This window comes from Genypterus blacodes, unplaced genomic scaffold (genome assembly GCF_046128005.1).
Source record: "Genypterus blacodes isolate CSIRO-AG114 ecotype Tasmania unplaced genomic scaffold, CSIRO-AGI_Gbla_v1 ptg000022l_1, whole genome shotgun sequence".
Lineage (NCBI taxonomy): Eukaryota > Metazoa > Chordata > Actinopteri > Ophidiiformes > Ophidiidae > Genypterus > Genypterus blacodes.
This window is the reverse complement of record NW_027466835.1, coordinates 4936084-4963417: the sequence shown is the minus strand read 5'-3', so window position 1 is coordinate 4963417 and position 27334 is coordinate 4936084. Positions and strand designations below refer to the sequence as shown.

The following is a 27334-nucleotide window of genomic DNA, read 5'->3' as shown; positions in this document are numbered from 1 at the left end:
ATGGGCGTTCGTCTAGGCTGCTTGAGCGACTCCCCGTGGTGGCCGCCGCCGCCGCTGCTGCTGCTGCTGTTCTGCGCCGCCGTACCCTGCTGTTTGGGCCGACCGTTCGGGATGCCCTCGCCGTCGGTCAATGTGGCGGTGGTTTTCAGTGGCTCGGCCTACCAGACGGAGATCAAGGGGAGGTTAAGCAGGGAAAACTTCATGGACCTGCCTCTGGAGGTGAACCCCATCACCGTGCTGGTCAACAACACCAACCCGCGGGCTCTGCTCACCCGCATCTGTGACACTCTCTCCACCAACCGCGTGCATGGCGTGGTGTTCGAGGACAACATTGGCTCAGAGGCCGTGGCACAGATCCTGGACTTCATCTCCACCCAGACAGCTGTGCCCATCGTGGGCATCAGTGGAGGCTCTGCGGTCGTCCTGCCATACAAGGTCAGTGTCAAACAGAGGGAGAGGGACAGTTTGCCAGACTCATATACTAATACTACTACTACAACTAATATGAATACTAATACTATACCAAACACCTGACCACCGCAAGACAACTGTAATCAAAAATCATCAAAGAAAAGAGGAAAAATAAAGGATAAAAGTGAATAATTCTTTTTATTAAAAATTAGAACTTACACAGCAAACGGTTAGGGTTCAACTTTGAAATCTGTTGCTCAAGGTCACATTGAGTTATTGATCTTGTGTACATCCCAAGACGTTTAGAGTGTTCTGTCCTGCTATCTGTCCTTTTTCTTTAGAACAGATAAAATGCAGTTTGGGACAATCACAATCCAAAAAAAGGAATGATTTAGATCCCAATTCTAACCAAGGTTAATTTTTGCCTTCTTGTGATCGGTCAAATAATCACTCAGAAGTTCATAATTAACATGTGCGCTAATTATAAAAGCCATAATGAAGTGTATCATTAGGGTAGATAGACAGGCACAGTCTGTCATCTGATAATGACTTAACGATCGATAAATATGAGCAATAGCAATGTGCTCGGGGATGCATGAGAGCGACACCTCACACAAGAGACGTTAATGATCTTTGGGAAAAAAAGTCAAGGTCAATATGAAACACACACTCCCCTTAGCTGTTCAAACTACATGTTTGTGACATTATCGGCATTACATCAGCATGACATACACACTGAATTACACATGGAGATGCTTGTGACGCATGATCAATATGCTTGAGTCCTTTCAAAGGCAGAGAAAGAGCAAAACAATACCACATGCTGGAATACAGAATATACAGCAAAACTTTCACTCTTAGATACCAATGATTTGTATTTGACAAGAAACAATAAGAAATTATTTGCAAAGGTACAATCCACATGCACACACACACACACACAGACACTCGAATCTCCACCGATCAAGTGACTTTCTAGACGGCCCTCTTGTCATCTGCATTCATTTCAGAAAACATGCTGGGTGATCTATCCGTCAGCGTGGCTCCTCCAAGGTAATAAAGAAGACGTCGCTCAGCAGCTAATGGCTCTCACTGCTCATTTACACTGCAACTTCAGCAACTCGCACATCACAAATCACAGAATAAAGACACGTAATAAGAAATAAGCACAGTGACAAATGCTGACAGCTGTCAACTTGAATGACTGCGTGTCATCAGTAATTAGTGGTATAGTGTGTAATGTAGAGAATGCATATTAATGTGGACGGTCGTGACTTGTAATCCTCTGCTGCCCACTGAGGGAACAGGGCTCGGATCTGATTGACACATACATCTCCCCACCTCACTTGGTGATTTGATGGATGTGACCTTTTGTTATGGTTTTGTTCCTTCACAGGCCACGCTGCATATTTAACATCTTAAACAGACAGAATGAAACTTTTGAAACACAACTTTTGTGGAATTTATTGCAATCTTCATTACACCCTGATAGGAATTCAATCTGATTGAGTTCCGACTCTCCAGGCAGCCACTCGTCTCCATTCACAGGAGTTTGCTATGAAAGTCGACTTCATGAAACTTGAAACTTGTCTGACACAGATAATATTTTTATTTATGTATCTATTTTTAACAGTTTGCTATTGTTGCATTGTTATCCGGTTGAAAGCGAGGGCTGCTTTGATACTTATGTCAGAGCGCTCACGGTGCTGGAGGAAATCTTCTCACAATCAAAATGGGAGTTTGCTGTTGAACAGTCTTGGGTTCACAAGATACAGTGAGTTTATATAAAAAAGAAAAAACTGTTAAAGAAATATCCTGGAAGCCCAAAAAATTTGAAAACAGGCATTTTCAGGGGGAAAGATGTGACTCAAAAAAGTTGCTGTTCGGTGCTGTTTTCCACAAGCACTTGAACGCCACAACAGGGAACAGCATCCAAAACAATCCAACCATGACACCAGAGCAGAACTTATTCTTCAATTTATTCAATTTCTCAGATTGTTTCAATTAAAACCAATGATTTATTCTATAAGTTTCATTTGAAATATTTAATTTAATGCTTAATCTTAAAAAATGATATTTTGTGTGTGTGCGTGTGTGTGTGTGTTGTGTTTGAGTACAGGCCAAATTCTTATTTTAAATATGAATCTGTGTTGTTTCAAGATACAGCCACTCTCTATACATGAATCTATTTGCATTCTACTTCTAATTACAATTACAAATTCCCAATGTCACAAACAATTTCCCCAGTTCCGGATCAATAAAGAATCTAGCTATCTTAAATTAAAATATGCGTTAGATAATTAGCCTAATAACTAGCCATTTATTAATCACAAAGTTCAGATGTGAATGATAAATGCTGTACATTTTGTGGAGGGTAATGTGAGCCGATGTTGATTCTGGTCCCAAACTTCTTACTGTAAGTCGTCCTCTCAGTATTCAGGGATGTTGCCCATCCATTGATGAGACACTGTCAAATGTAGTCAACAAGGCGATTGGCGTTTTTCATACATGTCACTGAAAACACTGAATGTTTGATCTCTTGCACAGTGACAGCAGAAAATGAGACGATAAAGTGATTCAAGCCCTCAAGACGTCTCAGTTTTGTTGATTGGCAACATTGGAGTGCACCTACGTTTCCATTTGTTTTCAATGCAAATGAGAAGATGAAGGAAATAACAGCACACACACTCTCTCAACCCGTGGAGAAATAGGAGTTCTGTTTATTGCTTGTGTTGCTTATTTAGGCGTCTTAACAGCAAGTTCCTCCCCTTAAGGCTTCAAGCTTAAGCAGCCATATGTCAGCCTCAGGCAGACACGAAATCAAAGCTATTCCACTATTGCCAGTCGGTGCAGATCAATCAGTTCTCTTGGGTCTACCTGATGTCTAAACAGGGGATCAATCAGTGACTGCGGCTTACACGTGATTGCCAAAAGGTTTGTGACGCCTGCAAAAGCTGCACCTATAACAGGATATAAATGTGGAGTAATAATTCTCTAAGTTTCAATTCATCACTTTCTGGGGATGAAAAAGTGTCTGGAGAATTCAGACGAGGTAATTACAGCAATTCCAAGAGTCTGAGTTAGAATTTCTAGAGTTTTATAGCAGAGTTATAGCTCTACTGTGCCATTTATTTAGATAGAGTGGTGCAGTTTTGATTAAAATCCTTCTGTAGTGCAAATAGAAATGTAGAGGTTTCGTTATTATAGGGCTGGAAATGGTTTTATTGCTTTCTGAGCGATTAAAGACGCCCAGTGGACGCAGTCAAAGTGCTGCTGTTGCTGTGTACTGCAGTTCCTGAACAGAAGCAGCATAAAGTCGACTATTACACTCTTAGTAAAATTCACAACCTAAAACCCAAAGCGTCCTTTGAAGTGTTCCTTTTGAGGTCTGATGGATCACATCCTGAGAGCGATGCCGCTGTGAGTGAACAGAATGTGAGTCAGACCAGAGCGAAACCCTGATTGTCTTCACAAGTACAAGAGCCCGAGGCTTTTCCAAAAACTAGAGCAGCTTCTTTTTATTCCCCCTCTGTCTGCCTTCACTCTGTCCTAAATCACATGTTTGCACATCAGCCACCATTTGCATTCCAAATCTAGTGTCTTGACAGAGAAAATACAGAAACACGTCATTAATACCTCATCAAGCATTGGACCATTATGGGACCGTTTAGCAGAGTTTCTCGTAGACGCTTTAACCTGAAAACCCAGTTTTCAGTTTACAAGGCGTGAAACCAGGTTACTGCCGAAAATGGGGGGAATACAGGTTTAATAACTGTCAAAACAAAACCAAGATGTAACCTCGCTTTAGTTGAAATGTAGCCACTAGAATTTCAAAAATACTGCAATTAGGTCACTCTAACAAAAAGGATTATGCAAATTCAATTTAAAAATAATTCAATTTATTTTGTGTTTTTAAATCGATTTGTGTGTGTATGTGTACTTGCCTTAGCTGCAGTACAGACTCGTGCTATTGAGTACTTATTTATACCACTTGAACAGAGGGGGCATTTTGCTTCAAGTTGACAATTTCCACAAACAAACCAGTTCCTGTTCAGTTCATTGAGGTATATTGTTCGACCATCGCACAGCCTCCTAATATGGGTGTTCTTTGGCTTTGCTAGAAAAGGTCAAATGACCGGAGAGTCGCGCGTCTGTTTCCGGTTGCCGCGCAGGATCTGTGTGACGTAGGGACACGGCGAGGAACCCACGAGGGCGGTGCCAGGCCCCCATCACGCTGTGCGGCCGAGGCAGACATATGCCGCGGCACAGAGCCACGTCCACGACTACAGAGAGAGAGAGCGAGGGAGAGAGAGAGATGGCAGCAGTTCAGTGGTGCCACATATGTGTGAGCCGCTCTCTTCCATATATTCTGTGCTAATTTCGCTCGCAGCCACAACATGTTTCCCTCAGTGTGTCATTTCTTCGTGGCCTCGGCCCCTCTGAGCCAATAAGATGTCAAAGTCACGATGTCTAACAAACTCAGCCTCTAAACTATCTGTCACCTGTCCAGTTACATTGTTTTGTATTAGTTAAAGGCAGTTGCCAGCCCCAGCTCTCATACATAGTAGCTGCTGTGGTTAGATCCTTCTCCACTAATCTCAAAGCTGCAAAATGTTTGTAAAATAAGTATAAAAAGCAAATATTTGAGCACATAAATTGAAGATCAGATAGATTGAAACACCGCATCTCCACGCCACACATTCATATTCTATACATTTTTTACCTTAATGCATAAGGAAGAAAGTTAAATAAACAAAGATGTAACTTTCGCTTTTCTTCTACATGTAAGATCATGTGACAATCGACTAGGAGGAGATACCAAAAAAAAACAGTTTCAGAATAAATTGAAAATTGGAGCAAATTCTAGGTTGGAGTGATAGAGGGCGGCCTATATGAATGGATGCAAATAGACCCGAGGAATCCAGGGAAAAAAGATTCTATGACTTAAGTTTCAGAAGTTAGAGGCCAAAAGTTAAGTAGTTATTACAGCGCCACCATCAGACCGAACAAAAACATTACAGGTTCTTCCCTGGATCATGTCCGAGCCAGGACAGATTCAGCAAAGAGACAGACAAACAAATGCAACTGAAAGGTAAACACAACAATGTCCGTGACTTAGTTTGGATGTAAATAGCCTGAAAATCAAACGTAGTATTCTTTATAGTTAAAACATCGCACAGCAGCACAAGTAGTCAACATGATTCTATAGTATACAAACCATTTACCACAGCAAAACCTCTGTCACAAAGAACCAAACACGGTAACAAGCGATCATTGCCATCGCAACTGGACGGACTACGATCAATAAATAGATCGAGTAATCCCCCTGACGATCTCTGATGTGAGATGTCTGTCAGCTGGAGAGGATCATTACTCCTCTTTGTACTTTGTGTGATGGACGATGTCGCTCCATCCTTTGGTCATGACTCCAGGCTTTACTGGTGCCTGCAGTGACGCCCCGGGCTGCTTTGGACAGCGTCGTCAGTCTCTGCGTGAAGCTAATTGAACCGTTGTTGTTGCGTTTTGCTTTCACAAACCCTTAGGTTCGTGTTTGGTGTGCAGGCATTGGCGCGAGCACGTGCAAACACGCTGAGTCGTTCTCACCTTTGCACTCGGGAACAAATAGCTCACGCGCATACGCTGTAATACAGCAATAAACGCTGACAGATTTGCAGTGGGAAGGCGAGAGCAAAGAGAACATACGGTAGATTTATAATATCATCTGGAGCTCCTTCTTCTAACCTATGTAAGAACCCTGCATGCGTGCAGCACGGTGGCTCCCAGTCATCCATCTTAGCCCTCAGCAGCTACTGGCCCTTCAGAAGCAAACATACACCAATTCTTCACCAAAGCACTGATAAACCAGTGACATTTATGTGAATATTACTAAGTAATAGGTGAAAAGAAGCATTACATCATTGTGTTTGGCACCAGAGCAGCACATCAGTCACTCTGCCTTAAGCAGCAATCGTTATCGACACTGTCACATATTGAGGAAGTTAAGTTTTAATGATTACAAATTCAAAAGCTCATTCTGTCCTTCTTCTTTGCACAATTCAAGGAAGAATAATAGCATTTGGTTGTAGCTAAAGGTAAAATTTTGTAGCTGTAAGCAATCACAGCCTGCTTCTTCTTCAATGAATAAATGAATGTTAAACATCACATCGAGAGCCACTTATCATGGTCACAATAGATTTTTCTTTTCCAGTTTTCCTTTTTTGTATAGCACAGGAAAAATACAGGCTGTGAGGAGTGAAACAAAGCAGAAAACAGAAAAATATATATGCAGGACAGGAGGCAGGATACAGTCAGGGTCGGGGACTCGGGGGAATTAGCAGTGACGTCTGAAATCATAAGACGCTCATACATCACAAAACCACTCAACTCCTCTCAAGGACAACAAGGAGACGGACCGGATGAAATCGCAGCGACATTTGGATTCTCAGGATATCTGACCGCCCCCTGGCTGAGCTAGTGTAAGAGCACAGGGTTTGTTTCCCCAGAGGGGGTTGGGGGTCAGGCGGGGCAGGGCGGGGCGGGCGGGTGTCTATGTCAGTGTGATCGAGGTTTGAGGTTTTGAAGGACAAAGTCAAATTCCTTCAATTCTTCTTAAACATAAGTCGAGAATAATCTTGTTTGAATGAATTCAATGATCAATCCTACACATACAAAACAACCGCAGAAATGTAAAGCTTTGTACTCACACTGATCTCATGGTGCTGTAAATGATTGATGACGTTATTTGTTTGGCGGCGCAATCTAACACAATAAAGTGGAGGCTGCGTAATTGAGATGTGATAATAAATCAATATCCTCTGTAGAATCTAATGGCCACACATGTTCGATCAATCAATCACAGACAAATTAATGATGATACCTTGGTGTAATTACTGCAAAGACGTGAGAGCATGCATGAGACACCTGGTAGCCCCACCTGTCACTGTAGCAACATGTACAGTATGTGGGGTTGCGTCTGCGTCTGTTCCGGCCGGCCACACTTTTCAGCCCGTAGGGTGCACTGGTATTACAAATATTGGTTGTTTTGATTTTTTTATTCTAGAATATTTTAACTGTTAGATTTTTAAAACAAATTTACAAAAAAAAGTAGATTCCATGATAATCCAGAGCGTGGCTGATGATCAAATACAAGATTATCAAATGCATATTCTCTCAGTCGCCATGAGTTGCATGAGTCGCCAAGCCTCTTCCTTTTCTCAAGGTCAAATAGCATGGGAACAAAGCACAGCACAGGTGTCGTCCCTCTGAATCCGCAGACGTGTGGACCACAGCCAGCGTTGGTGCTTGACATGCTGGTTTAAGTGATGAATGAATCCGCAGCTGCTGGTAGAGCAAAATAAAGCAGAAGCACTTAGCTCCTGTCAAAGCTGGGCAACAGACACGACTAGTTGGGCAACTCATTTCTGTGCGTGTGTGTGTGGTCTGTCTTTGTGTGTCTTTGTGTGTGTGTGTGTGTGTGTGTGTGTGTGTATGTCGGTGTGTTTCTTCAGAGATCTCATTGGACATTACATAAATTGATTTAGGATGTGTGAATCTTGCTTGTTATCTGGCACAAACTGCTTGCACTGGGTTAACTAACCATAAAGGGCTTCATCCATTTTCCTGATGATGATGTTTGTTTCTGTGTGTGTGTATGCGTGCGTTTGTGTGTGTGCCTCCAGGGCGAGGGCTCCAACTTCCTCCAGCTGGGCTCCTCCATCGAGCAGCAGATCAATGGCATGTTCAAGGTAATGGAGGAGTACAACTGGGACAGCTTTGTAGTCATCACCAGTCTCTACCCGGGCTACGAAGCGTATGTGGATTACATCAAGTCCTTCGCTGACACCAGCTACTTCATCTGGGAGCTGCAGGACGTGCTGACCTTTGACATGTCAGCCGATGGCTTGAACGACATCAGAGCGCGGCGGCTCCTGCAGCAGATCGACGCCCAGGTCCTGCTGGTGTACTGCTCCCACGAGGAGGCCCAGTACCTGTTCACCATGGCAGGCGAGGCCGGACTGGTGGGGCCCGGCTACATCTGGATTATCCCCAGCCTGGCTGTGGGGAATCCCGACATCCCTCCGCCTGACAGCTTCCCTGTAGGGATCATTAGCATTATCACAGACCGGTGGAGGATGAGCCTGAGGAAGAGGGTACGTGACGGGGTGGCCATCGTGGTGAAAGGCGTCCAGAGCTTTCAGAAACAGAGAGGCTTCGTTCCTGAGGGCCACAATGACTGCCTCAACCCTGTGAAGAGGATATCTACCAATGACACTCTGTTCAGGTACAGCTGCTCAACTCTGTTTCTCTACCTCTGTTTCTATCATTTCGTATCTGAAATCCACTGTGATTCATTCAGTCTACCTTTCTTTCACTCTGCTAATTCCTTTAACCTCTGTTGTTTGGACTCCAAGGTCCACAAATGAGACGTGCAGGTCTAGGAAGCTGTAGGTCAAAGCTGGTCAGAAGCTCGCTAAAGCTCAACACCTCAGCCGCACCTCTGAGCAAACTTTGTGCCAACTATTTGCTAACCCTGTCAGCTCCCAGAGTTCAGTCAGCAAAGTTCAGTTTGGTAAACATTACACGCATCAGCCATGCACGCTCATGTCCATGTTCTATGTTCAGCTAGGCACAACTTGACACTCGCCTTCTAAAACAGGTGTTTGTTTGCGTCAGTTCATCTGTGTGTTCATCTACCAAAATTAATTCATTTTTCTGTGTACTGTCTAAGCTCATATACAAGGCCAGATGGCTTCTACCTGCCACTCGCTCTCTATGTTCTCCAGCTGGGTCTGCTGTTTGCTAAGATACCGATCTAAACCTGTACCTCCCAGACGGTAGAGATCAGTAGAAGTCTTTGTCACCTTTGTCAACGTCAAGCCCCATAGGACAGCAGCCTATGTGCTCATGTTATTGTGGCTACTATCATACAGGAAAGAACTCTAGACTAGTGTCAACATTGCAATGCAGCATTAACAGCTGGTCATTCCTAATATTAAAGTCATGTTAATGCCATGGAAAAAATATCAAAAACATCGATTCAGCAAGTTTCCAATATGTCCACAAGAGCACAGAGAAACAAGAGAAACTGTAAATTACCTAAAATGCAATACATCTTTGGTTTGGCAATCAATCACTGTGTTTACGTGCACGTTAAAATGTCGAGCGTACTGCGATTAAGGCAACACATTGATCACACATACTCCATTGCACGGCTAAAATCGGCATAAATCAACATATCCAACTCAGAGGGAAACCTTGTTTATGCAACGGTGAATTGATTTATTCAGTAAATGTTGTAGATGGACTAAGCCATGACTATTCAACGCAGGTAAATTGTTCAGCTTAATCCCAGCATGGGCACATAAGCAGTATGAAGTGCTTGTAAATGTAGTGAGTTTGCATTGTTGTGGGTGGTGTGTTGGCCCCATGTGTCAGCCCACACAACACGATCCAAGATGTAGTGGAGGTGGTTGGAAGAATCTGAAAGACCGGAATTTGAACTCCACAATAATGTGTCTTTGATTTTCCCTACTCCTCTCTCTTCTTCAAGCCTTTTAATGGGTCTGTAGAGTATTTTGTGGCGACTGCTAAACTGTTCTGGCAGCCTTGTTGACGATAATCTCCTCCCCTATGACTGTGAGTTAGTTCTGTCGTGGGAGAAGTTTACAGAAAATTGTTTTCATGAGCCAGAGGGAGAAGTTAGAGTTGGGAAAACACTTTAGGTTCATACAGGCCAAGGCTGTTCAGGGTGATTGCTGAGGATGTGTGTTGTGTGTAAATGTGTGTAAGGCTGAGTGGTTCAGAAGCATCATCACTTGAATTATGGAACATCGCTCTCTCTCTCTGATCTCAGAAGTCATTTCGCTATGTGACACTGCCTCGTCTTAAAGGAGACAACTCCTGCTTTTGCGCACCCGAGCCCTGCGTGGAAGGAGTGGAAGTCATGAGCATTATCTCACACTATGAAGCCGCTGTACCAAAGCTCCCTCTTTGTGACGTCTGCACCCAGCAGGCATGCTTTGAATAGCAACAACAGCAATGTGTGACGGTTTTAAATTATCATCGTGGTTGGTCATCACCCACCGAACACCGACTCCCGTCCCTTCTCCGATATGTCGGAGCTTTTGATCACGCTTTTGATCACGCATCAGATCACCTGTTAATGAGATTATCAGAGATTATCAGATTAAATACTTTTTCTCACGCGGACAAAGATAAAGGCTTTTCCGCTCCCAGCAGGTTTTCGTCACCTCGGCGTGAGAGTGACAGTGTGCTGAGAGAGAGACGCCGCAGGTCCAATAACCTAAGAGAGTGAGGCTGATTAAATTGATGCCAGGTTGGTTTGATGTTCAGCCTGATCTAATCTGCTGCGTTTCATCGGCCCAAGAGCAGCGTGTACTCAGTCATATAAAGAGGAGAGTGACCGTTTGTGACACTTATCGATTGACAGAAGCTTTTTTTGTTACTTTATCGTGATAAGGAATAACAAATGCTAAAAAGATATTAAATATCAGTGTTTTGTTTCTCCTCCTACAATTTTGTGTCAATTGTCACAAAAATATACATGTTAATATAAAAGTCATTCTTTTAACATTCCTAGATTTGTCTGGGAAGGAGTGGGAGGCGTGGCTCCTTCTTGAAAAGAGCTCATGAATTAATCAGTGTATTGTAACTGAAGTTTGGTTGATATGTGCACATCAATAGAATTAATGGTGGAAAATGATGCTATGAAACATCAACTGTATGAGCTTGGAATCCACAGAAACGTGAACGCCACGAGGAAAAGGATCATGGAAAATGTTTGGACGTTCTTTTTTCGGCCATACACAACCATTCAGACTGCTTGTCCTATGTCCTCAAGACAAAGAGCAAGCTTCCAAGTTCAATTAGGAATTATAAAGTCAAATGTACAGACAGTGTTTTTGATTTGTGTCTTTCTTCAGTAAATAATGAGTTTTCTTCTTGCTTCCTCATTCATGCAGACACATGTTGAACGTCACCTGGGAGCAGAATGACTTCTCCTTCAACAGCAATGGTTACCTGGTAAACCCAGCCATGATCATTATCACGTTGGACAGAGAGAGACAGTGGGACAAGGTAAGATTTGACCTAACAATTCAAAGTTGATACAACATTCACTCTTGTATCAAACTAGTGGAGCACTGGAGTGTAATTCATCAATAACGTAAACCTGAGGAAGTTGTGCATAAATTGGTCACGGCTCCTGTAAGTAAATTGCCCTGAAATATGTAATTCCACATCTTGATTGTGTTTTGAGGTATTATGTATTCAACTTGCTTGAGTAGTCACATCATCCAATTAAAACAAGCACACAGGTAATATAGCAGGAGGCGGAACTGATTTCATCACATTAGCAGATGAATAATTGCACTCAGCTTTTCCTTCAGCTATGTACGAACTAATACTTTGCTCACTCGTGCACAAATCACAAAGACGTGTAATAATGACTCATACAGTTACTTTGTGGGTTCTCACAGACTTCATGGTTCTGTTTGGTGCTGTTTCTTTGCATTACTTGTATCTCGTGGAGACTCGTCATGACTCCCAGCATCTGTGGCTGTGTATTGCAGTCTGACACTGTCTGATCTTTTCATCAGAGGGAAAGAAACCGTGTTTTCTCATGTTGCGTGTTATTATCACCTTTCAGTGTTGTAAGCTCTCCTCTGGCATCCATCTGGACTTTGGTGTATGAATATTTCATCAAACACACAGACTCAGCCTTCTTTCCCTGACTCCTCCAGGTGGGAACCTACGAGATGGGGATCCTGCAGATGAGATACCCGGTGTGGCCTCGGTACGGCTCCTATCTGGAGCAGGTATCAGATTACAGGCATCTGACTGTGGCCACCCTGGAGGAGCGGCCATTTGTTATCGTGGAGTCAGTGGACCCTGTGACTGGTACATGTGTCAGCAACACTGTACCCTGCCGACGACAGTCTAACAAGACAGAATCGTAAGTTACAGACAGTGAATGATACTAAATACTCACATTACGAAATAAAAACATACGTACACCTGGCACTAGAGGTCCTCAGTCCATTCAGTGATCCAAGACAGGTCGAGTAAGTCATTGGTTTGTTGAGTAGTTAAATTTGCCTTTTGATGTCAGCAACGTGAATTGAAGAGCTGGAAAATGAGGCGTCCTCTCTCCATCTGTGTCTGCTCAGGTGGATCAGGTCTCATTATCCTCAGGTCCCTTTTGGATCCTTGGGTCTATTTTAGTTTTGAGAAAAGAAGCGTCCTAATTTATTTCTAAGAACAAAGAGGAAGCGACGATACTAAAAGTGAATCTCAACAGCCTGATAGCAAAGGAAACTGAGAAGCTGATTGCGTATTCAAGAAAGAGGAATCTCTTTAACAACAACCTGGACTGGATATTTACATAAAAATTATACGTTGGGTCACTGATTTATTGGCTGGATCTTACTGAACAATGAACCTCATTTCTATTCAAATGCTGACTCAGTTTCATTACACTCACAAACACACACACACGCACACTCACATATCAGGTGCGCGCCAATAATGTGACCACCAGCTGTTTAATCCTCTGTTGACATCAAACAGGATAAAGTTAATTGAAAGGTTCCACCACCAAACTGCACCACATTATACAAACCAAGCTTACATCACAATGCAGTTCCACACACACACACCCTCATGTATGTTAACGTGTTGGACTTAATTGATTTTATATCTAACTTGAGGGTGCCATTAGGCTGGAGATTAAGAGGCTCTTCCTCTGCTATTAGCCCACGCATGGCTTCATATCACTCAAAGAGGTGAGATACGCATTAGTCTGCTTGGCCAGAGTGCAATATCCCCGGGATCACCCTGTGACCCAATCACGGAAATATATGTGCTGCATGGTGGGGTATCAATTAAGACGGGACAATTAGGTCACGTCATCCATCCTGACCACCTAGAGACTGATAACCGTGTTCATTAGTGGAGAGAGAAGCGCTGGCCGTGATCCATTATACTGACAATGGTGTTAAGGAGATGAGGGGGACGGAAGATGAAGATGGTACCCCTGCAGTGCTTTAGCCCCGTGCTGAGCTTTATTACGCCCGCTGACCAAAGCATTCAATGGGTGGGAAAAGTGCATTACTCCCCTGATTGAACGTTGCTAAAAGGTGATGAGATGTTAAACAGAGGAGTCAGCATGTTAACTGATGAAAGGAGAAGCTGCTGGAAGCTGCGCAGAGCCTTCAGCAGTCAACTCCCCCCACACACACACACCGCACACACACCACACACCCCTGGCAGACTATTCTGCATAGGAAGACATGGGGAAAAAAGCAAGCGGGGAGTTGTGTTCTCTCATCCACTTTACAGGCACGGCGAGGTCAGCCTTCTTCCCGCATCTGAATCTTCTCCCTGACCAGAACCTTCAAGATACCCATAACTCAGACCTACATCAGTGATGTCTAAAGGCGGGGTGGGGGGTCATCCATCAGACAGGTTCTCCATTTCAGTCCCCGAGCACTCGGCCATACATTCAGCCTGGCTTACACGCCATCTGCTTGACAAACAGCTGCTAAAGCCGGGGCTCAATTCCGACTGAAACAGACAAAAGGAGTTAACACAAGCTCCTAACTTGGTGCCAGGCATGTTCTCCAGTGGGCCCGACCCTCTGATCATGCTAAGCTCGAGCTGCTTCTTCACTTGATTTGCATCGCAGACAGACTCTCTCTCCCTCGGGCACATTGGCAAAGATTGATTCAGAGGTAATGCCCTGCTGAAAGGTGGAGTAGACCTGGGATGGTAATGTCATCATACATTAGCCGTGTTCAATGGGAGTTAGATCATAAGTTGATTTAATTAAAGTGGAGATGGAGTGCAGCGGTAGATGAGCTCCCCTGGGGGCATCGAGGAACAGAAACGATATACAGCCGCATTCAAATTAAAGCTGCACTGAGCAACTTGTCCCACTAGTAGCTGTTTGTACCCCACCGCTAAGGGCAAGACTCCATGTATAAACAAAAGACTTTGCTGTCTTTACGCTACATCGCACTAAAACGAAACCAATGTCAAAGGACAATTATTTTACCCCGGCTCATTGATCTTTCAAACTCTCAACTCGTACGTGGCATATAAAACACAAAATGGTAGAGGAGGCTGGATGCACTGATAAGAGGAGTTACCCTTGTCGTTGTATTAGATTTTATGTCTCGTGAAGATAATATTGTTGTAAAATATAAGCTGTGTCCAGAGCTAAATGACCTCTCAACAGGAGCAAACTCCACAAGCCAGCTAATGAGAATAAACACGGATCAAATGAACCTCGTCACGGATAATCACAACCGGAGAAAATAAATGATTTTGGGGGATCAGATTTCCAGCAGGCGCGCAGCATTAACACAGCGAGAAACGATGATATCACAGCGTATTAGAGCGGCCGGCTTTCCACACCGCAATGCCTGGAAACGCATCATTCCCTCCACTCAGGGCAGGTCAGGTGCACACAGGCCCTGATCTAAGATGGCCGCTCTCTGTGCGGCTCATAACGCCACTGAGCTCATGGCGATCCGCACCACGACAGCTGCGATTGTAAAGCATTTTCTCTTCTGTGCTCGTGTGTTACATAAAGCTAAATTTAGCTCTAAACAAGTGATCAAAATAGAGAGTAGAGAGAAAAACAGCCAGACGCGCTCGTCTGACACTGTTGCTGTGACAGCCTGAGCGTGAATCGCACCTGACTGTGTGACGTCAGTGTGTTCACAAAGCTCCTGCCCCCCCCCCCACTCAACACACTCATTAGTCATATGTCATGTCATTTCTCGGAGACCAATAAGTAGTTAGGTACAGGTATATGGTTACATTAATGTGAATAGGGAACAATCTTTTTTAGGAACTTCATGTAGGGGACAGGATGGAGACATCTGCTGGTACAAAGACGAAGACAAACTACCTAGTAGACATAAAAATAAGAGGCTGGGTGATGGAGTGTAGTCCTGATGAATTGGAGGTCTTTTTCACTCCATACCATCAGGGGAAGCAGCAGTGAAATAGGCTGTCGATCGATAGCAAAGCAGATGGAAAAGGAGAGTCTTTGTCAGTCTTTGTCTGACAAATTCCAAGTTGTTGCTCCCACAGCAGAGATTTTTGAATCGACTATGTCCAGGTGAAGGTATCAGAAGGAGAAAACATCTCTTTCTATCTCTCATCTCTCTCTCTCTCTCTCACATACACACACACACACACACTCCCAGTCGATGAAGCAGCTCCAAAATATTATTCTAAGATTCTTCACTCTCTGAATAAATTACCTCATAGACATGCGCCTGCACACACAACTACTCCCAGAGACCCATTAAAATGCAATTGGCAGAAGACTTTAAACCTCAGCCATGAACCCCAGCAGCTGGTGAGTCGGGGGATGTTGGGACCTTTTGGTGTTTACTTGAGGTCTGCTGTGGCAGCTGACAAAGACGCTCGTTTGTTTCCCGTTTGCGGCGGCACCGGCTCCGCCCGGGCGCTGCCTTGACTGCTCGTCTCATTGCCTCCGGGCCTCCTCTCAGTCCCGCCGCGAGGACGCACAGTCCATTAGACTGAAGGTCTGGGGGAGGTTAGGGGTGACATGTCATTAGTGATCCCTGCATCGCACCTATGGCTCACCAGTTCAGTTCCACCTCACGTGTTGAAAGCTGAAACCTCTCTGTACAAACATCACAGCAGACTGAACTGGATCACACTCAGTCCGGCTTGACATTTTTCAAATCGTATCATATGCTGAAAATATCAGACACCCTCAGGGGGGATTAATCAGTATTAAACCGCTCACTTGCGTCACATGTTCCATTCACAGGCTACCAGCCTCCAAAACGAGATATCTGGCAAAAGCTCTCACCGAAGTGGACAAGGTTGCGAGTTGGTTGCAGCATGAGCTAGAGATGAGTAGACATTTTGACGTTGTGATTTGTGAATGTGTGATCGCTTCTGTTTCTTTCAGTTTGGCTCCCAATTGGTCTTCAGCGTCCAAAGGAACCAAAGGACTTCATAACATACAGTCACCGCAGTACAATGTGGCAAATATGTATCAGAAATAGGGCCAACATGTGTTTCTCTCTTTTGGATACATGAAACTGAAAATCTGAGTTAACTTTCTACAATTTCACAGCAGCAGCGTACTAGATTCATTTTCCTTCTTGACTGTGTTTGTGTGATTCAGAGAGCAGGGTGCTCTGCAGGGTGCTTTGCAGGGTGCACCACGGTGCCTTTTCTCCATTATTCCTGACTCTACTCACTGCCGTCATCGTGTTAGCATGAAACTGAAGGACATTTTCATCCCCCACGTCCCCGGTAATCCTGCCGATAAGTAAGGGGAATTGATTTCCACCCTTACGTCAGTCTCTTTTTTAGTTGGTATGCATTGCTGGAAACCTTCGTTCAGCTTCCGCCACTCTCTCTCTCTCTCTCTCTCTAGGTCGGCTCTGTAGGTCTGTATGAAACGCCAACATGAAATTCGTTCGTCAGGGTCACTCTGACATGTGGTCGGTTTCATGCAGGGCTGTGTCCTTATTAAGAAGCTTAAGTGTGCTGTAGTTCAATTGGGGGTCAAACTATTTTGGAAGAAAGGGAGGGAGGAAGAGAGTCAATTGCATTGTTAAGCATTTTAGCAGCAACAAATCAATAACAAATTTGCCATTGGAGTAAGAAAAGACATTAGAAAAGATGAAACCAGTGATGAGGAAGTTGTCAGCTTGTCTGCCACTAAGCTGTGTTTGAGATTTTATCAAACCAAACGAGATTTTGGAAATGAAAATGGATTTTTGAACACTAGAAATCCAGAGGAACTTTGCAAGTCTGAGTGTTTGACCTGTAGCGTAAAACGGACACAGTTCAGCAAAGACAGTAGTTCTGCCATTTATGGAGCCACATGCGTTGCGCATCCTCCAAAACAGTTTTATTTTGGTTTAGGTCTCTGCTGAAATTGGTTTGCAGGAGCTGATGGGTCAAACTTAGAGGATCGGTTAAACTCACAACATGCAGCAAATACGAGGCCAGACCTTTTGTTGAGCTCTGTTCTTAATCGTGTCTGCATCACTGCCAGGCCCTTGTGGTGCTCTGTGAGGGGTGTGCTCTGACCACACCCCTCACATGTAGCAGCTCCAGCTTGTTGCCCAGATCCTGTCATGTACACTTACAGATCCAACAATTACTTTTTAATGTTTCATTTGAATGAATCTGACACTTTTCCTGCGTTTTAACATCTGGGCTGGTCTTTTAACATCTGGGTCCTAATTTTCATAGCAACCTGAACTCATAATTTTCTACTGTAGCCACGGGAACCATATACTTTTTGATGTGCAATGCAAATCACAGCTATTATTCCCAATTAGGGCTCATTTTCCAATATTATACGCAATTAGACTGAATGACATTTCACTGAAAACATCTCACACAGCTTCACTGAGCTTCACCCATGACGTCTGTCCCTGGTTCCAGTAAACACCCATGTTCATATTGTGCATTAAAAGTGACAGTTCCATGTCTAATAACCTACACAAGCACCAGATGTCTCATTTGCAGCTTCAGGCTGTGAGCGACATTGATGACACGGCAACAATCGTCTCTCTAGTTACATCGTGAAAACCAGCTGATCTGCTGTGACTGATGTGCAATTAGCCACGCTGATACTCCGCCATAGAGTTTCACTCCTGTCTGCCATTGTTTGTTTGTGATTAATTCATGTCGGATTTGTTTTGGTCCACCCAGCTGTGCGTCCATCTGTTGGGGCTGTGACATAACGGCCCCAGAGTCCATCCAGCTCTCTCTCTCTCACTAACCCCCTCACCCTGTCAGCCTCTGTGGAGGAGATGGTCGGGTTCCTTCCCTCTACCAACAGTTTCATCATGATCTTTGCTTCTAAGCCCTTCCTGCCACACACTCCCAGCCAATCAGAAAAGCTGTTGGTATTAGAAAACCTGTAGGTGTGTCTTTAAAATATGATTTGATGTTATTGTCCGAGTATTGTAGTTTGTGGACCTGAGAGGGAGATTACCCTGCTAATTGATAAGTCATAATGAGAGTTTAATAGCTCCATTTATAACAATCAGAATTGAACAGTCTGGATCAATAAGAAGCTGCAGTGATGGAAAAACCAATACTCAAAGTTAAATTGTTGCTACAGAGACGCCGCACTGACCTCCAAATGAAACTCTCACCTAAAATTTTAATACTGTTTTTAATTTTAATCGCTTTCCATCTGTCGTTCCCTTTCTTTCTCTGTGTGCAGCATCGTGGGTCACACTGAGCCGTACACCAAACTGTGCTGTAAGGGCTTTTGCATCGACATCCTGAAGAAGTTGTCCCGCACTATTAAGTTCTCCTACGACCTCTACCTGGTCACCAATGGCAAACACGGCAAGCTGGTCCGGGGAATTTGGAACGGAATGATCGGAGAGGTAAGAACGTCCGACCTCAGCAGCGTCGTAGGAGGTCGTTTCGGTGTTATTGTTTCTTGTTATCAGTCGAGAGCTAAAAGGGCTTAGTCTACATGTTTAGGGAATAAAGTGTTTACTGCCAGTAATACTTTACATCTGTGTAATGAGAATCAGAACGCGTTGGACCAGAGGACATTTTAAGTACTATGGTAGTTTCAAATATTCATATTAATATTATATGACCATTTTTATGGTATCTTTTATGGTAACACTCTACCTTGTTCCAACATACACTAATGTCAATGTGACTGTAGGCAATTTGTCCAGTAAGTCATGAACTCTACCTTCAGGACAGGATTTTCCTAATGTATTTTAATAGAAATTAATAAAATTGTACCAAGAATTATAATGAAAAACATAAGGTCACACAAAAATGTATTACAGTTATTTGGGCTCCATTAGCTCGTAAATGATTTATGAGTTGTTTTCCAAAGGTTTTGCTTCCTTTTAAGCTTGATCCAATGTGTCAAGAACAAAAGAGAATCCCCCCCCCCCCCTCCTTCTCCTCATCATTTGCCTCACAATCATGAAGATGGATGATTCAGATTTTCATTGGGTCAAATAAGCCCCAATAAGCTTCCAAAACAGTCATGATTCATTATTTCAGCACGGAACGTTCAGATCTTGTTGTGAACATGAGCTTCCTCGCCTTGTCCTGACAATTTTGTGTTGCTAATCAAGAGGTTGTGAGTCAAAAATTGTGGCATTCCAGCACATTTGCAAACAATAAGTAAGTTTCCTTCTGCGTCATTAGTAGTGCTGAAAGGCATTGGTGGTATAATGGCTCCATAAGCGTGAAGACTTCAAATTTGAGTTCCTCGTATTGATTTCCTAATTAAAAAAAATAAAAAGGAAAATCAATCTTAGGCAGTGATTAATGATTAAATAAAGAGCTATCAAGGTCACTGCTGGGTGAGGGCGGAGGGGGGTGGGGGGTGGGGGTGCTGTGGGCACCTACAGGAGGGGTCGGTGTCCTTGTGACTAATCTCCACCATCAAATGAATCAATTCCTCTGGCTGGCTTTCTCTTCTCCCAGAGTTGGAGGATACAACATTAGTTTGGGCGTTATGTTTTCTTTTTTTTTCAGAGCAGGGAGGCCATTGTGCTCAATGAGGCATCCACCTCCATAGGAGAGCTAATGGCTTGCATGAGGCAGAAAGTCTGGACTGTAAATCTACCTGGACTCCATCAGTGTGATAAACAGTGGCGCGGTACAGCAAAAAAAAAATATCCCCGGGAGAGGCAAGGGACAAGGGCGTGCTCGCAGGCGCATCACTTTGTCTTCAGCTAGACCGTCGCCAACCTTTGACCTTTGCTGATTAGCAACGCACCCAATTCTGGTTCACTTCTGTAATATTTTCTCGGCAGGCACTTTTATGTAACAGCTATTTCAGGTATTCGTAACGGATTAGGAATGGATTATGGCAGATGCAGGATGCCACTGGCATGTGTGTCCGCCTCATGGAATTCGGTGCTGAACTGTCAGCAGGAAGAATGAAGCAGTGCGTCACCCTCAGGGACCGAGGCCTTGTGTGTTGACTTTCCTGATAGAGGAGATTTATCTCAAAGGTCAGCGGCGTCCATGCAGTGATATGTTAGACACGCTACACGGTGTCCGATTTATGACACCACCAGCCAGGCAACACACACGCTTCTCTCTGTTCACTCTTCATCTCACTGCCCCCCCACCCAAAAAAAATATGTCTCTATCGACTCTCCTCTGTCGACAGGTGTTCTATAAGCGAGCAGACATGGCCATCGGTTCACTGACCATAAACGAAGAGCGCTCAGAGATTATCGACTTCTCAGTGCCCTTTGTGGAGACAGGGATCAGTGTGATGGTAGCCAGAAGTAATGGGACGGTCTCGCCCTCTGCATTTCTAGGTGAGTAACCATCTGTACTGCTCTTTTGGGACAAAAATGCCGAGGTAAAAAACACTCAGACGCCGCCAGCTGGTAGAGGTTCAGTCCAGGTTTGTGGAATTACCAAATAGGAATGAAAAGTGGAAAAATCTCATTACAGAACATAAAAACGGAGAAAAAAAGAACCCCATTGAAGCATAGGTGTTGCTGTTGTCTATGTCGCTTTGTCATCTCCTCCTGCAGAACCGTACAGTCCGGCTGTCTGGGTGATGATGTTCGTGATGTGTCTGACGGTCGTGGCCATCACGGTCTTTGTCTTTGAATACTGCAGTCCGGTCGGGTACAACCGTAGCCTGGTCACTGCCAAAGGTGAGTCCAGCCATCCATGAGATCAGCATAACGTTGTTCTCCACATTTAGGTTCGTCTGCAGAGTCTAATCTTTATGTTCCTCCACAGATCCCGGCGGTCCCACCTTCACTATAGGGAAGTCCGTGTGGCTGCTGTGGGGAATCGTCTTCAACAACTCTGTCCCTATTGAGAATCCAAAGGGCACCACCAGCAAGATCATGGTCCTGGTCTGGGCCTTCTTCGCTGTCATCTTCCTTGCTTCTTACACAGCCAACCTAGCCGCCTTCATGATCCAGGAACAATACATCGACACCGTGTCTGGATTGAGCGACAAGAAGGTAAGCAGCCTCTGACACTGACATTCGGCTCTGGTGATCCTGTGTGTTGTTTGATGCACAGCTTGAGAAACATAAAAAGCGATGAAAAGGGCAAATATCCTGAGTTCAGAGCATAAGTGGTGAAATCGAATTACACCCCAAAGTGTTTACGTCAAAATGTAAGTGAATGATCTGAGCAGTTTGAGTCTGATCTGTAGTATTAGCTTGTATTTGCTGGCAGGAAACTGAAGCATTACAAAGGAGTTTAAGGGAAAGACCAAGCTGTCCGCCCTCATTATGATATGCATCAACTCCATTATACACAGACAGATACAAAGCTATTTTGACAGCGAGTCCATAGATTACTGAGCTGCATTGCAAGAGCGGCTGCACGCAGCGATGGGACAAACGAGCTGATGTTTGTCCAGCTGTGCCGAAGCCCCGGGTTAAGTAAATGTAAATGAGCTACGAGATGAAGCCGTAGAAAGTGACCTTGTACAGGAGGAGGGAGCGCTGAAGGGGAGCAGAGCCTAAGGACAGATGATAACCTCATCCCCGTGTAATGGACACTTCACTTATGAGATGAGACTTCATACATGAGGATCATGGGGAAGTCCTTGTGATGTGGTAACACATCATGTTAACTCTGACATCTCCCAACCTCTTTCAATCAGGCGACATCTCTGCCCTTCGCGGTACCGATAGGGTGCATAGAGAAAATGCTGCGTTGATGTTCTGTGAAGGACCTTCATCTGCACACCAATGTCACCCATGTGCGACATGTTTCTGATATGTAGATAGAGAGAAATGTTACAAAGCAGAACCCAGTTATTAGATTTGCGTCTTGTGACCTTGTTTTGTGGTACGAGGCACTCACAGATGGAGCGCACTCTCCTCTACAGGCTGTCCTCCATTTGATTGAGGACCACAGCAAAGATTCCACTCATTTGCATGTAATGGCCTGAGATGATCCCTTGCCTCTTCATATATATAAAGTAAAGCTGTATTTTCCCCCTTTAAAAATATCCAGTTATTTGCATAAGGTTAATGAAAAAGCACAATCATGTCAATTGTAGTCCAACCCCTGCCCTCTCTGCTAATGAAATGCATACGGCACTGCCAAAATTAAAAGGATAAAATGAGGAATTCATATCTTAGTGCAGACAAAAGGGGGGGGGGGGGGGGATGAAACAGCCTGGGATCCCCTGGGAAACGCTGTTCTGGACACGGAGTTCATTTCTGATTATTGTGTGGAATCATAGAGTCGGCTGTGTGGATTAAAAAAGCCAAAGGGCAGCAAACCGCACTCCAGAGTCCAGGCAGAAATCACCCCAACGCCAAGGTGGCCCATGTCACTGTATTAGTTTCTGTGAGTGTTATTATTGAGGCTGTGGCGCTCCTGTGGTACTTCTCCACGAAGCAAAAGTGATTTATAATTAAATCCCAAAATAGCCACCAGGGCAACAGAGGGCGGAAACTGAATTCGATTAGCTGCTGGTAGCGTATATTAAGAGTACTTGAGTGGAACAGTTTTATTCCATTTTGTTTGTAGTCTGTTGTGACCTATTTCCAGGAATAAATCGATATCGCAAATCATCATCATCTTTCCCTCCATTCTGTCTTTCCTCGGCAGTTTCAAAAGCCGCAGGAGCAGTACCCTCCGTTCCGCTTTGGTACCGTCCCAAATGGCAGCACAGAGCGCAACATAAGGAGCAACTACCCCGAGATGCACTCCCACATGGTCAAGTACAACCAGAAGGGAGTGGAGGATGCCCTCAACAGCCTCAAAACAGGGTCGGTACAACCATACAGAGTGGAACTGGGACAAGCTGAGCCAAATAATGATATGATCGGAGTAAAAAAAATCTGCTTCTTTGCCCCACTAGGAAACTGGACGCCTTTATTTACGACGCCGCTGTGCTGAATTACATGGCTGGCAAAGACGAAGGCTGCAAGCTGGTGACTATTGGCAGTGGGAAAGTGTTTGCTACCACTGGTTATGGCATCGCCCTGCAGAAGGATTCACGCTGGAAACGACCCATCGACCTGGCCCTCCTCCAGTTCCTCGCCGATGGTAAATTCCTCATATTAATGTGAACAATAAAATATGCCTTTGACAGATTTATTCCTGAAATAATTCCAGTAATTCCAATAAACTTTTACACGTCCTTTCCTCCTGACCCTGGAAGTTATAAATAGGTAGGAACAATGAACGTGGAATTGATCCATATTTTATCTGCTAAGTGCTTTGAAGGATAAATGCAAACAAATATAGAGGGTGCAAAATATAGTCAAATGTAACAGAATACAAAATGTACCAATAAATGTAGATGAAATAAAGCTTTGTGAGACAATGATAGAGAAATATGTGCATAATATGAATAACGAGGCACAAAGGACGACACAAAAACTGAGAAGCACGACACGCCTGTGAGTGATATACTGCAGAAAAGTAGGATCTGTAGTGTTTTTGCATACGTCCAGTCATGTTGGCGGATAGCGAGAGATAAAAAGTACGTTGACTCGCCACATTTTACTGAAAGAGGTTTTACACTGAAACAATTAAAGTATCGATGCTGTTCTTTACTCATTTACAAGCAAAGCCCTGGATTCAATTTTCTACTCAGGTTAAAGTAAACAAGTAAAAGCCGTAAAATGCACTTAAGTATCCAAATTAAAAGTGCTCATTGTGAGACATGGTCCCTGCGGTCCATTCATCCTCTTAACAAGGTGCGAGGTTGAGGTCCTGAATGTCTGAATAAAACAAAATAAAGAGCAGCACATTTTCCTCTGAAATGGGTCGTAATGAAGGAACAGAAAATGGACAAAGTGCACTTGAGAAAGGACACAGAACTTAAACTTGATCATACTCGGCTACTCTCCTGCTTTTGCCAACAGAAGCTGTAGTGGAATCCTTCACTGCATTCCGTCTCTTTTCTAAATCCCAATCATCGTAAAATCTCAACATTACTCACTTCACTCTTTGGTGATTTCAGCAAGTTTCATTATTCCATTCAAATACATCTGGTGAGCTGTTCTGTTCTCCTCCATCACAGGCGACACGCAGAAGCTGCAGACCGTCTGGCTCACTGGAATCTGCCGTAACGAAAAGAAGGAGGTGATGAGCAGCAAGTTGGATATTGACAACATGGCGGGAGTCTTCTACATGTTGTTGGTCGCCATGGGCCTCAGCCTGCTGGTCTTTGCCTGGGAGCACCTGCTCTACTGGAAACTACGGCATTCTGTCCGCAGGGCGGAGCGCCTTGACTTCCTCCTCGCCATCAGTAGAGTGAGTAACCCTACACGTGAACGCACGGAAACAAGGCAGGGAGAGTTCTATGATGCCATTGTGCAGCTGCGAAGCCTCTCGTCTCCTTTTCATCCATCCCTCAAAGTATACAATACAGCTCCAGAGATAGTGGCAGAGCAGTAAGTCAGACCAGTGTAAAACAGGATAATTCAAGGGCAGAAAAAGATTTAAAAAAATGATAATAAAATCAAATGAGTTTTTAGCAATAAAATGATCTTGTGAATACTTTCTGAAATACTGTGAAGTCGCAATCCCTGAGAAATTGAATTTAAATTGCCCCATTAAAAAGTCTTCATCTGCTTGTTGATGGAAGCGAGAGGTGAGATAAGGCATTCCAAACTGATACACACTTTGAAAGTAAAACAAAGCCGCGGAATAGAAATAAGGAAACTAATATACTAAGCGCACGATCAGCAACTCAATCCTTTATAGGCCTGAGCCGTTTTACAGATCAGGTGGCTTGTGCATGCAACATACCAAATGAAGCAACACCAATCTAAAAATAACAGACAAGAGGAGACGATCTCATCCTGAAATCAAATCATCACCGGAAACCTTTGGGATTTCAGCAACGGCGGATAAAATACCTGGAAGAGGTACTGGAGTTAAAATAGAGGTAACTCATTGGTTCACAAATGAGTTTGTTACAAGCTAAATTCCCCCATGAAAGAAAAAAAGGAGGCAGTAAAAGTCATCTAGCTGCTGGTGTTTATTTACTTAAGTAACATAAGAATTATAGATTATAAAGGCACTGTTCATCTGGTTTGGTGTAATAATAACACTGGCTTGATGGTGGGGCTGATATTCCTTAATATTTTATATTTGAAATTTAGTGAATAAAATTATTGTTTGAGAAAATATAAATGCTCCACGAAAGTAAAACTTCTGCAAAAACATACAAAGAAATATTTTTACTTTGTTACTTAACACCGCTGGCATGTCCGCAGATCACACACTGAGGTTGTGTTTTCCTGTCTCGGTCTCTCTGCAGGGCATCTACAGCTGCTTCAATGGAGTCGAGCAATCGGACCACAACGGGAGCATGCCGAGTCCAGACGTCACCTCTAACTACACGCAAGCCAATATGCTGAAGATGCTGAAGACAGCCAAGGACATGGTGTCTTCTGCCCGAGTGGAGAACTCTCTGGACAATGCCACCAAGACCATAGAGAACTGGAGTAGGCAGGGGGGCCAAAATGTGCGGGTCGGCCTCCCACCCAGAGTGACGACCACAGACTTGAGCCACGGCCGCCTGCCATACATCTCCAGCATCACAGACAACCACACGCTGTACCCTCAGAGGGCCCTCACTCCCACCTTCCCAATCCACTACGCAGATGCCTCCAATCAGCCCCTGCTGGAGAAGCCCAGGGTTGTGACCCGGCCCACCCCGCTCCGCTATACGCTGCCCGCGCGCAGCGGTCAGCATGTCTTGGAGAGGACGCTGCCCATCTCAAGCCTCAGCAGCCCTCATATTGCCATTAGGGACCCTGTTCCCTCTGGTGCATCCATCCCCCACCACAGCAGCAGGCTGTATGTGGAGAACCAGCCCCGGTACCCAACATCTCCCTTTGTTCCTTACAGGGAGTATCAGGTGCCCGATATCTATGTGGAGCACAAAGGACCACTAAGAAGGAAGTTCAGCTACCCCCCTGACTGCGTGAGCCGCAAGAGAAGGTCCCATAGCTACGTGTTTGATGCTGCAGACCCCAGAGTGAGAAATGACTATGATGAACCCAGACCCTGCCTTGCTGAGCTGAGGGCCAATCACCTCCTGAACAACCACGCTCCTGATGCTGCAGCCATGGCCGGTGCTACAGGCCACTACCCAGGCGGTAGTCCCAGCTGCAACTCCTGCATGAAGTCCTACCTGGAGCCTGAAATGGATGACGTACCGCTCCTGGGGAAGGACAAACTCAACCGCCGCGCCTCATTTCTCAAAGCCACATGGGGTAATGACAGGATTCGACAGGTCGATGAAACAAAGCCCTCCACATCCACATCACCCTCCAACCGCACAAACATGCCTGACCTATTTCCACGCGTGGTGGTGGCCAATCCAAAGCCCCACAAGTTCTATGGCAGTTTGGGGCATAACCTGTCCTGCTACCCATTGGCTGCTGAGCCTGCTTATTTGGACCCAGCTCATATGGGCTCCTACCCCTATAAGCAAAAGCTCAAATACTCTGACTCCACTCGGCTCCCGTCCTACCGGGAGGCCATTCTACAGAACGCTGCTGCCCTGCGCCGCTCCTCCTCCACAGTGGTCCACAGACATTACTCCACCTACCTGAACTCTTACACAGATTTACCAGTGTATGTAGGGCCACTGGCCCAGGGACCGGCCCAGTTCTACGACAGCTCCAAGGACGTGTGCCATTTGTTTCCCTGTAGCAGCCACTGCCCAGATAACACAGCACTGCTGCCTCGAGTGGCTGATAGGCCGGTGGCTTACCATAACAATATGTTTGGCGCCTATGATGGTGCAGGGAAGCGGGAAGCCCCAGGGTCTGGGAGCAGAGAGCGGAGGCAGGTGTTAGTGGCGCGCAAAGTCAACAGTCCCTATGTGCCAAAGCCCTGGGGCAGGGTGTCCAGCCTGGAGTCTGAGGTTTGA

General features: G+C 44.7%; 1 protein-coding gene across 1 annotated transcript; it reads left to right on the top strand.

Annotated features, from left to right (window-relative positions):
- Window positions 1–27334, top strand: grin2ca (glutamate receptor, ionotropic, N-methyl D-aspartate 2Ca). Its single transcript, XM_076143080.1, has 12 exons — window positions 1–435; window positions 8091–8692; window positions 11394–11508; window positions 12174–12385; window positions 18674–18842; window positions 20612–20765; window positions 20988–21113; window positions 21202–21431; window positions 23044–23204; window positions 23297–23484; window positions 24467–24699; window positions 25712–27334. The coding sequence occupies exons 1-12, from the start codon at window positions 1–3 to the stop codon at window positions 27332–27334; spliced, it is 4248 nt and encodes a 1415-aa protein (XP_075999195.1).